This window comes from Neopelma chrysocephalum, unplaced genomic scaffold, assembly GCF_003984885.1.
Source record: "Neopelma chrysocephalum unplaced genomic scaffold, ASM398488v2 Primary Assembly neopelma1_80b, whole genome shotgun sequence".
In the NCBI taxonomy this organism is placed as follows: Eukaryota; Metazoa; Chordata; class Aves; order Passeriformes; family Pipridae; genus Neopelma; species Neopelma chrysocephalum.
In genome coordinates, this window is record NW_020897742.1 from 6,044,698 (window position 1) to 6,056,208 (window position 11,511).

The window sequence follows — 11,511 nt, forward strand, 5'->3', positions numbered from 1 at the left end:
CAGGTGGATCCCACACTGGGCGGGCCCACGGGGACATGGGACGCGGGGGCCGGGCCCGGGGGGGCACCGCAGAGCCCTGACACCCTCATGGCACAGCAGGGCCCGGGCGGGGCGGGCGACGCCCTGCGCATGTTCGGCCACACGTCACAATAGCGGCGGTGGGAGCGCGCCCGGTCCCAGCCGATCGCGGCTGGTTTGAGCTGGTGCGTTGCCACAGCGACGCCGCTGCGCTATAAATACGAGCGCGGCGGCCGTGGCGAAGCTTTGTCAGCCGCGGCGCCCCGCTCTCCCCTGCCGGCCCCGCTCCTCCTCAGCCGGCCCGGCGCTCCCGCCCGGCTCCGCGCACTGCGCCCGGCTCGCAGGAGGAGCAGGAGGCGGCTCGGAGCGAGGGGATCGGCCGCCGCCGAGGCTTGACAGCAGCTCTGCCAGCGCTGCCCGAGGTGAGGCGGGCGGCAGGATGTGCGGGGCTGTGCCGGGAGCGAAGTGGGCGCCGGGATGCGCGGGGCTGTGCCGGGAGCGGGCAACGGGATGTGCGGGGCTGTGCCGGGAGCGGAACGAGCGGAGGAAGCGGCCGGCGCAGAGCCACGTGTCTGCGGGGCCGCTGCCAAAGCGGCGCGGCCCGGGCCGGGCGCCGGCGCTGCCGCCGGGCACGGGGAATCCCCAGAGCCGCCGGGAGGCTCCGGGCGGCTGCGAACGGGCCAGGCGGGCTCGCCCGCTCGCCTGGAGAGTGTTGGCGGCTCGTCCCCGGAGCGGGGGAAGGGACGGCCCCGCCGTGGCCGCCGGGCTGTTTCCGGGGTGGGGAGAGGCAGGTGCGTGGCAGGAACAGGGCTTGGGGCGCCCGGGCTCGCCCTTGGGCCGGGCGGCGCCGGGGCGCTGCCCCCCCTGCACACCCGGCGGGACCCAGCCCGGAGCGGGAGGGAATCATGGAATGGTTTGGGTTGGAAGAGGACCTGGAGGATCATCCAGTTCCAACCCCATTGCCGTGGGCAGGGACACCTTCCAGTAGACCAGGCTGCTCAGAGCCTCATCCAACCTGACCTTTAACCCCTTTAGGGATGGGAAGGGAGGGAGCCCTTCTCCCGCGGGGCGCTGATCCCCCCGGGGTCTCGGGTAGGGGCCCATCCGCGACGTGAGGTGGGTGGGCTGTGATGAAGGTGCTCCCTGGGGCAGAGAAGCCGCAGTGTCAGGCTGGGGCAGCCCCAGCCTGGACGGGTGCCGGCTCCGCGCAGGGACCATATGGCTGCGCAGGGAGAAGGACCGTCAGTGAGCCCCTTCCGTGCCCGCAGCGGTCTGCAGGGTCGGGAGCACTTCGGGCACCTTTTCTAGACGCAGCTTGGCTATTTGAGTACAGAGCCTGCAGGCATGACTCAGCTCTGTCTAAATACAGCTGCTGAATAAGGGAACGTTCTGGAGAACAAATTCTAAATGAGCACAAATTGCCTTTCTTCTGGGGAGCTGCAGACACTTTGCACGCAGTCCAAATAGAAATGTATTTTGGGAGGCTACAATTTGCACCTACATGATCATGTTCTGCCTATATTCTGTGTAATTACACTGTAGTTAAAACTGTGCAGTGAGGTGGAGATGGAAGACTTGCAAGAACTTCTTAACGAAGTCTGCTGTGGCCAGTAAAAGTAATTTCCCTTTTAGATGTTAATAAGAAAAGTGCTTTTCATACAGTGCTTTGCAGAGGGGAGATTAAACTGAATTCATCCTGATGGTGTTCACTTCTCTTAACCACAACTAGAACTCCCTGAACTCCTTTCTGCGAAGCTGCAAGTCCTATAAGATGTATCTTCTCCTTAATAACAAGCACCTTCCTGAGAAGTGTTTAATTTGCTGTTTCTTAGGGTCCCAGAGAGGCTTTTAAGAGAAGACTTTAATCCAGCTTGTGGGAGAATTATCACTGCACGTGAATGAGAGCGGGGGAGAATGAGGCTCAATGGATTGTTGGATTTATTAGAGTCAAAGCTTAATCTAGCTTGAATCTTAAATTTGATTTATCTCTAAGTGAGAAATGATCAAAAGATGCAAAGGAGTTCTTGACACTGGCAGTTCAGGTGCCATATGTTTCTGAAGGTTGAAACGAAGTATGATTGCTCATCTTTCAAAGTTATCACTAAATAAAATTCACTGAATTTTCTTATGCACAGTGTATGGAGTGAATGATTTTGTAGGTCTTAGAACCTTGTTAGTCTGTAATAGCTATAAAATATTATTTTTCAATTGATTTATAGCCAGACTTTTTGAAAATAGACTGAATAGTGATGTAACTAAAGATTAGTGAATAGTTTAGAGTTTGCATAATTTTCAGTCAAAATCTGTATAACTAGTTTGAGTGTAAAAAATGCTGAGGCAAGGAAGAGGATTGGATCCCGTTACATGAAACCATATCTTCCCTATGAGTCACTTGCAATGCCGAGATCTTTAAAAGGTAGCACACACTCAGTTTAACGGCTTAATGGAGTAGGCTGTCATTCTCTATTTGGGCTACCCAGTAAAAGGATGGCACATACGCTTTGCCACGGACTTACTTCATAGGTCGTGGATGGCAGAGGAATGTGCTTTTGCTCTTTAATTCTGGTTCTCAAGGGACTTTCTGCTTGGGAGGTAGATTTCTGTTAGCAGTGAGGGTTTGTAATGGACTGCTGTAAAATCCTGTTCTAAAGTGCTAATTGGGATCACTGTTAAGACTTTGTCTGCAGGTCAGAGTTAGGAACCAGTCTCCTAGTGTGTATCTGCCACTCCTGACAGCTGAGATTTTCATGGAGCTTGGAGGTCGTGAGTAGAACAGGGAAGCTCTAACCACCAACAGAGTAACTTCAGGGAAAACCCATATCTCATGTCTGCTTTATGCATAGTCTGAACTGTAGTGAGAATCCAGATATTTACCTTACCTAATGAGAGTTGTTACTACTCAGAAGTCAGTCACATTCTGGGATTCTCTATGTAGAAACAAGTAAACTCTTTCTCCCAAAACTGACAAGCTAAAATAGTGCTAAGAGTTGTTAAAAAAAAAGTGGTACATAGACACTAGCCGTAGTATTGATGTGGGGGTGAAGAAAAAGACAGAAGCTTCCAGGGAGCTAGACTAATAATATTTGACGGTATTTATTTGATTGCTTTTTTCTTTGAGTGTGTTGAGTACATCATACAGTTGCTGAACAGAGGAGAACTTGCCTTCCAGCTAGAAAGAGTATTTTGGCATGCCTCCTTGGTTCTGATTACATCTGTTCTGTCATTATGCGAGTTTCCAATCTATGCAGCTATTAGTGATAACTGTAGGAATTGTATAATTGTAAATGATACAAGCACAATGTAGTGGTCATATAATGACTATATGAATCCAAGTGAAGTAGTGAATGTAAACCACATGAATTTAAATGAAGTAACTAATGTTGGGTGTTTTTTTTCTCAGCAGGTCATACTTAAATTCTTTCACGTAAATCTGAAATCTTGGACATCATGAGTAACTTCAGCAAAGAAGAATTTGAGTTGACCTTCCTTGATGAAGGCTTTACTGCCAAGGACATCCTTGACCAAAAGATAAATGAAGTGTCATCTTCTGTAAGTATGATGGGAAAACCACTACATTTCATGATGCTACAAACTTATAAACTAATGGAACAAGTTGTCTTTGCAAATGATCTGCAAGGCAGCCTTCTCAAATGCTGACCTCTAGGCTTGTCCTGTTATCTGTTGTTTGTAACGTTGAGATGTGTGTTTGCTCTAGGATGATAAAGATGCCTTTTATGTTGCTGACCTCGGGGATATTGTGAAGAAGCACATGCGATGGCATAAGGCCCTTCCTCGGGTAACCCCCTTCTATGCTGTAAAATGTAACGACAGCAAAGCTGTTGTGAAGACACTTGCTGTGCTTGGTGCAGGATTTGATTGCGCCAGTAAGGTAAGATCTTGACTATGTTCTGATCTGTGATGTTAGTATATGTTCAGCTTTACAAGATGTGCTTATATAAAATTAGGCATAACCAGGTGATGTCGCTTTTATTGTTCTGATTACTTTAATCATCCATCTAGAAATATGTTTGACAAGTATAATCTCTTCTTTCTTCAGACGGAAATACAGCTGGTACAGAGCATTGGTGTACCATCTGAGAGAATAATATATGCAAATCCCTGCAAACAAGTATCTCAAATCAAACATGCTGCCAGCAGTGGTGTACAGATGATGACATTTGATAGTGAAGTAGAACTAATGAAAGTTGCAAGGGCCCATCCAAAAGCCAAGTAAGTCATGCTAACTGTTCTATAATTCTTCCTTGGGTTCCCAAGTTACAGAAACATCTGCTGTTACCTGAAACTTCTTCTTTGTTAGATAAGATAGGCTGCAAAATTATGAGAAAATAAACATACTTCTAACCAGTGAGATCTAATCCTGCATAGCTTACTGGCACATTAGGAAGAGATAGGCAGGGAAGCTTGTATCTTTAAGCTCAGTCTCACTCTGAGGTCATAGCTGCCTGATAATGATGTCTGTTCTACTGAAACTTAACTCCTCATTTATTCCTATTTCTAGGTTAGTCTTGCGCATTACAACTGATGACTCCAAAGCAGTTTGTCGTCTGAGTGTTAAATTTGGAGCTACACTGAAGACTAGCAGGCTTCTTCTGGAACGTGCAAAAGAACTTGAGCTTGCCATTGTTGGAGTTAGGTGAGTTGGTAATGTCAAAATAGTCATATTAAATAAGTTTTCTTTAAATAGTCTACCTAAGGACAGAGATGCCTTTGCATGTGGTGACATGAGTTTATACAAGACTTCTTGACTAATTTGACAAGTAGCAACTGATATTTTGTATCTATCTTAGCAACTGATATTTTGTATCTTTTCCCAGTTTCCATGTTGGAAGTGGATGTACAGACCCAGAGACCTTTGTTCAAGCCATTTCTGATGCCCGCTGTGTGTTTGATATGGGAGTAAGTCTAATTCTACTTTCTCTGGAACTACTGATCAACTGTTGTGGCAAAAGTTAATCAAATGTGAATGTGTTACGGGGTTAAAAAAGCTGGCTAAGTCACTGATTTCATGTTGGAAGTTTTGAGGACATGATGGCTTACTTTGACCAGTTTGGCAAAACTCATCTACAGATGCACTAAAATTAGCAGCTCATACTGAAGTGACTATTACTTGAATATGATGAGTTATCTCTGTTCCAGATATTAATGAAATGACTTCACATTACCTTTTAAGCTAAAATGATAAATTAACAACTGATTTCTTGACCATGTTGCCAATAATCTCATTTTAGGCTGAACTTGGTTTCAATATGTATCTGCTTGATATTGGTGGTGGCTTCCCTGGCTCTGAAGATGTCAAGCTTAAATTTGAAGAGGTATAGCATTTCTAAACTTCTCAGGTTGTGGAGTCTTTTTAAACAAAATCTTGCTTTTTCTGTTTGTATGCAGACACATTTGCAAGAATGTGTCTGCTTGGTCAGAAATGTAATTTAGAGGAAAAGAGGAATTAATCTGAAAACTAAAAATTAGATGAACTCATTAGATACTTAGCTAAATGACTGCATAAACATGCAGAGATCTCAAACTTGGAAAGCAGGGTTTAATTGCAGGCTTAATTCTTACTGGCATAAACTTCTTCAGGTTGATACTGTACTTCAAACTGTCTGGATTGGCACTGCTCCCAAATAGGGTGAAAAGGTAGTCCTGAACCCACACTGCCCTTATGGGTGGCAGCAAATTAGATCAGTGTCTGATTTGATTTAGAACTAGCTTTTGGATAATTTTTAAATTTATCTCCAGTGTTCTCCAGTCCGCTTTCATACAAAAATAGTTCTGCTTTCAGAAGAACAAGGGGCCTGGATATTTATAGGACTTCCACTTAAAGCAGTGTTGTCACAGCACCTGCCCCTCTAACCCAAGGCAGTGTTAAATGTTGTTACATATTAACACAAGGAGACAGTAACTTATACAAAATGAGTTTTCTGCTAATAGCGTGGGCTAACATTGTCGCACTTGTGATACTTCCTAATGAAGTCTGGCTTCTCATAGTGCAGTGTTGCCATTAGGTGCAAATGATGTTGTCTTTGGGCTCCATGGCAATATACAGCCATGCTGCGGTTGGAGGCAGCTTAATGGTAACTTCAGAACTTGGAAATAACTGTTGATGAAGGCAACTGAATTTCAAATCCTGTGAGATGACTTCTTTAGGATGCAGTAAGATGGGGAATATTGCATAATTAGGAGAACTACAAGGGGACTAGAAATCAAATTTTGAAGAGCGGGAACTTGCAAGGCATTAATGTTGGTTTAATGAGTCTAGGAATGGTGATTTTCTTTAGACTCAAACATGAGTTGTTTTGTCACTTAAATATTAAGTTGCAATTGATATTTGCTTTTGTTGCTTTGTGTAAATTTAATCACAAACAAGACTTCAAATGGGAAAATAAAGCAAAACTAATCACTGGAGATTATAACAGGTGTTAATAGATGCTACATGTTTGACCAGTACATCATTGTGTACCTAAGAGTCTGACTTCATTTCGGGCTTCTAAAATAGCAGCTGAGTAACTGCTGAAATTCTAATATTGGGATCTAATTCTTCCCTAGATAACAAGTGTAATCAACCCAGCACTGGATAAATACTTCCCTTCAGATTCTGGAATAAATATTATTGCAGAGCCAGGAAGATACTATGTTGCATCAGCATTCACGCTGGCAGTCAACATCATTGCAAAGAAAATTGTATTGAAGGAGCAAACAGGTTCTGATGGTATGTAAATCTAGACCTAGTCTTAGTTCTAGCCAACTATGTGTTTCTGCCCAAGCACTCTCTTAATGATGTCTCAACTTCTTTCAGATGAAGATGATGCAAATGACAAAACTCTTATGTACTATGTGAATGATGGAGTTTATGGTTCGTTCAACTGCATCTTGTATGATCATGCACATGTTAAACCAGTTCTGCAAAAGGTATGCCCATTCAGAAGTACCACATACTAACTGTGTATCATGGATGTAGGAGAAACCTTGTCACAGCAGTCACTTCTCAGTTCACTGCTCCCTTCATGTTGCCAGAGTTTGGTATTTAACTTATGAAGCATGCAGTAGCATTAACTCAAAGCCGAGGGTGAAGAAGGATTTGCAAACAGCTCTTCCTCCTCCTCTCTACGAGGTGGAATATTATACTAATCATGACACTACTTCTGGAAGCTCTGTTTTGATTTGATAGTCAAATAATTATACTCCACTTTTTCCTTCAGCGGCCTAAGCCAGATGACAGCTGCTACTCCTGCAGCATATGGGGACCAACCTGTGATGGCTTAGATCGTATTGTTGAGCGTTTCAGTATGCCAGAGTTGCAAGTTGGTGACTGGATCCTGTTTGAAAACATGGGTGCCTATACTGTTGCAGCAGCTTCTACTTTCAATGGATTCCAGAGGCCAACAATACACTATGTGATGTCAAGACCTGCATGGTTAGTAACTTAAGTATCTTGATCCATCAATGCTTTTGATACAGATGACTGTAGTGAGTAGTCCATATCAACTGGCTACCGTCAACAAGCAGAGCCATAGTTTTAGTGCCATAGCTCTCTGGTACCAAAAACTGCTGGTGTGGAAGAAGGCAGTGCCTTTGAAGGTTTCTGCTGTGTGCTTAGAACGATGCTGACGCTGTTAATTTACTCTTTTCTCTGATGTACACGCTTCCAGAAGAGGTGCTTTTAAAGGGGTAATGTTAGAAGTTTGCATTAATTTGGGCTTCTATCTAGTGTTTTCACTTTGGCACAACATACAGAATCATTATGAATTCTTTACAGTTAGCTTCTGTGACCAGTCGATCACAGTTCTAATAATATGTTGTCTTGATAAGTTGGTAGCTTGCTAAATCTTGACTGCAGGACACTTAACAGTGCTGCTTCACAGTATGATCTGTCTGTTTATTTGAGAGCTATTCCTTGGTTTGGATTGAGCTCTGGCTTATTGCTCAGTGCAGAGTGCTAGATCTCCACAGGAAGTTACTAAACAGGTAACCAAAAAAAGCAGGAACACCTCTTAAGTGCAGGGATACTGTGCAACTGCACCTTAAACAGTAGTTTAAAGTAACCTGGGTGCTCTTCTGTGCAAGACAAGTTAGTGGATTGCACCTTCTATAAAAGTGGGGTTTCCTGTAAGAGGAAGCCCTTACCTCTGTATTAACATCTGCCTACTACACTGGCAGAGGGCATTTGGGCAGCAGTGTTACCCTAAAGCATTATTAGCTCTGCAGTTGGGTTACTTTCAAATTTATTGAAAGTCCTTAAGTCCAGGGAAATTCCTACCATGAAAATAAGAGGAAGCTTTCTCCATTCTTTTACTAGCCTTGCCTCTATAAGCAAGGCTTGTATTGTTGCTTTCCCTTAGTGAAATCTCCTGTCAATTGAAGCGTTTTTTAAACCAAATGAAGCTTTTAGATTTCCTATAAGACTCCAGAATTGAACTAAAAATTGCTCTGCAGGAGAATAATTAGCTTTTTCTCTGTAGCATTAGGTTTCTGTTAAAATTTAATACTTGGTCTGAGGCATGCTGAGCTTAACTGTGCAGACATAACTGTCATCCACAGTTATGAGGGCCACAGCCCTCTTTCAGCTCTATGTGACTGCCTGTGTTTTCTCTTTTGGCAAGAGAATTCTGTGATATAAGCTGGCCCTTAACTGAGGGGGATGCATCAATGAGATTATGGTGCAGATTTTTCTAGGCCAGGCGAAAGTCTTTTGGCGTGTAATCTAAATGTTATAGAGGTGTACAACTAAATTTGTGGCTAGAAACTGAAGGATAAAGGACAAGATGATTACGTATGTTTAAGTAAAAGCTCGTAGTACATGAAGAGCCAGGTAGTAGCAAAACTCTTTGCCGTGCATATCTGAAATAACTAGAACTGTAAGATGACACCAAGCTGAGAGGAGCTTTTGACACACCTGAAGGTTGGGATACCATCCAGAGGGACCTAGACAGGCTCGAGAACTGGGTGCATGAGAACCTCACGCAGTCTAATGAGACCAAGTGCAAGATGCTGCTCCTGGGTTGGGACAACCCCCAGTGTCAATCCAGGCTGGGGAATTAACAGATTGAGAGCAGCCCTGTCAAGAAGGACCTGGGGATGCTGGTGGATGAGAGGCTGGACATGACCCTGCAATGTGCACTTGCAGCCCAGAAAGCCAAATGTGTCTTGGGCTGGATCAAAAGCAGTGTGGGCAGCAGATCGAGGGAGGGGATTCTGTCCTTCTGCTCTGGTGAGACCCCACCTGGAGTGCTGCATCCAGCCCTGGGGTCTCCAGCACAGGAAGGACATGGACCTGTTGGAGCGAGTCCAGAGGAGGGTCACCAAGTTGATTAGAGGGATGGAGCACCTCTCCTGAGAGGAAAGACTGAGAGAATTGGGATTGTTCAGCCTGGAAAAGAGAAGGCTTAAGGGTGACCTAATTGTGGCCTTCCGGTACCTGTAGGGAACTTACAGGAAAAATGGGGCAAAGCTATTTACAGGAGCATGTAGTGACAGGACAAGGGGGAATGGCTTCAAACTGAAAGAGAGTAGGTTTAGATTAGATATTAGGAAAAAATTCTTTACTATGAAGGTGGTGAGGCACTGGAGCAGGTTGCCTAGGGAAGTTGTGGATGCCCCATCCCTGGAGGTATTCAAGGCCAGGTTGGATGGTGCTCTGAGCAACCTGGTCTAATTGAAGGTGTCCCTGCCCGTGGCAGCGAGTTGGAACTAGATCTTCAAGGTCCCCTTCCAACCCAAACCATTCTATGAATCTATGAGCTAAGTCCAAAAACTCAGTCAGTTGAGGTTCTTCTGATGTTGTCTTTTAGTACAACACCCATCTGAGTATGGAAGGAGTTGAAAAGTTCTCACTAGTCAGCTCGTTTACATTCCTAGTCTGTCATCCATACTTCTACTTGATTCAAGTTACCTAGGAATGTGAGGGTGTGGGATAAGGGATAGTCAAGTTGTCGGGATTTTCAGGTCAGAAATTTTGAACTATTGAGAACCAAGTCAGTACAATTGCATAGAATGAGGTATACAGATGTAGCTACAGGTATATAGATGCATCTTTTCAGATCTAAATCCTACACAGAAGTGGTGAAACCAGCTTGGTATTGACATTTACCCTAAAGCCTAGGCAGCCACAAGTGACCTGCATGGATTCTGCTTTTATTATTTTTATTTTTCCCCCTATAGTAATAATGTCTGAATTATAGGTGATGAATAAAAAGTTCATTTCATACTCCATGGCAGTAAAAAAAAAAAAGTATCTTGCTTACCTTTTTAGGCAGATTAAAGTGAAACACTTTTTGACTTTCTCTTCTTTTTTTCTTTCTAGGCAACTAATGCAGCAGATCAAGGAGCAAGGGTTCCTAGCTGAAGTGGAGGAGCAGGATGTTGCTAGTCTGCCACTCTCTTGTGCCTGGGAAAGCGGAATTGAATATCCAGCAACTTGTGCTTCAGCTAGTATTAATGTATAGGTAATATTTAGTAATTAGCTGCAAGGTTAGTCATTGAATTTAGGGCATTTGGGGGACCATTAACTTAATTCTTGCTAGGATTTTTAAGTGGTTTTTTTAAAGTTTAGGTTTGGCATAAATGCAACAAAAAATAACTAGGAGATGGGTCACAATTATCTGTGTTCCTATGGAAACTATTTGAATATTGTTTTATATGGATTTTTATTCACTTTTCATGTATGCTACTAAAGACTGACCCTCAACTGTCAAACAAGTATTTGTAGCTTGTGTATGGCAGAATGGGCTAAGCTTAGTGCTTTGTGACCTACCTGTTTTAAAATAAAGTATATTGAAATAACTGGTCCTGTGTTTGGTTAATCTGTAAAAAATTAATGTGTCATGGCTGGCTCTTATACCATGTATGAAGGCAGACCAGACGCTGTGAGCCCAGAACTTCTTAATAAATGAGTAACACATTTGCTATTTCCCCTACCATTGCCCTCCCAACTTTCTCAGAAGTGAAGGAAACCCTCAATGGGTAGGGAAACCTAATTGTGTCTTTTTTCATATATGATTAGAAAAAGGTTGACTGTCAACGAATTGAATACTGTGTGAATTCTTGTGGATTTGCATTTGGTTTTCAGTACTGAACATGGACTTAACACAGTTGCTTATTGCAAGTTCAGTGCAGTGCTGGTTTTAGGTAAGTTAGTCTGTAAGTGCTGTGGCCAGGACTGATGCCTGTTTAAACACATGTAGTCATTAGTGAGAGAATACAGTACAAGGCTCCATGACTGCCACTGACAAGCTGCTTGTTATGTGTGCAAAAACTAAAATATGTTATGGGAAAACTTTAGAAGCTGAAACTCTGTGGCTGACTAGCTCTCTGACCCATGTTGCCTAGGGCTTTAGTATAAAACATAAGAAATGGGACTTGACATTTTTGGTACATGCGATACAATTAGAAGCTCTTATTTAATGTTATGAAAATACATGCTGCCCTTCTGACTTTGGATGAAATGTGGTAGATGGCACTAAGTAGTAAGTGCAGGGA

At 43.8% G+C, this 11,511-nt stretch overlaps 1 protein-coding gene across 2 annotated transcripts; it reads left to right on the forward strand.

Annotated features, from left to right (window-relative positions):
- Positions 1-271: 271 nt before the first annotated feature.
- ODC1 (ornithine decarboxylase 1) lies at positions 272-10,815 on the forward strand. Of its 2 annotated transcripts, none has more exons than XM_027690155.1 (11): positions 272-440; positions 3,422-3,567; positions 3,734-3,907; positions 4,076-4,248; positions 4,538-4,672; positions 4,854-4,935; positions 5,268-5,351; positions 6,583-6,745; positions 6,833-6,945; positions 7,236-7,450; positions 10,337-10,815. In XM_027690155.1, the coding sequence occupies exons 2-11, from the start codon at positions 3,466-3,468 to the stop codon at positions 10,476-10,478; spliced, it is 1,383 nt and encodes a 460-aa protein (XP_027545956.1). In that variant the 5' UTR covers positions 272-440; positions 3,422-3,465; the 3' UTR covers positions 10,479-10,815. The 2 variants fall into 2 exon arrangements, with proteins under 2 accessions (XP_027545956.1, XP_027545957.1); XM_027690156.1 differs by having other exon boundaries at positions 289-440; positions 3,419-3,567.
- The last annotated feature ends 696 nt before the right edge of the window (positions 10,816-11,511 follow it).

Excerpts from the sequence above, each read along its gene's own strand:
- ODC1 (XM_027690155.1), top strand. The coding sequence starts at position 3,466 with ATGAGTAACTTCAGCAAAGAAGAATTTGAGTTGACCTTCCTTGATGAA. Across the intron at positions 4,673-4,853 it reads CTTGCCATTGTTGGAGTTAG|TTTCCATGTTGGAAGTGGAT; the intron begins GTGAGTTGGTAA and ends ATCTTTTCCCAG. Across the intron at positions 4,936-5,267 it reads GCTGTGTGTTTGATATGGGA|GCTGAACTTGGTTTCAATAT; the intron begins GTAAGTCTAATT and ends ATCTCATTTTAG.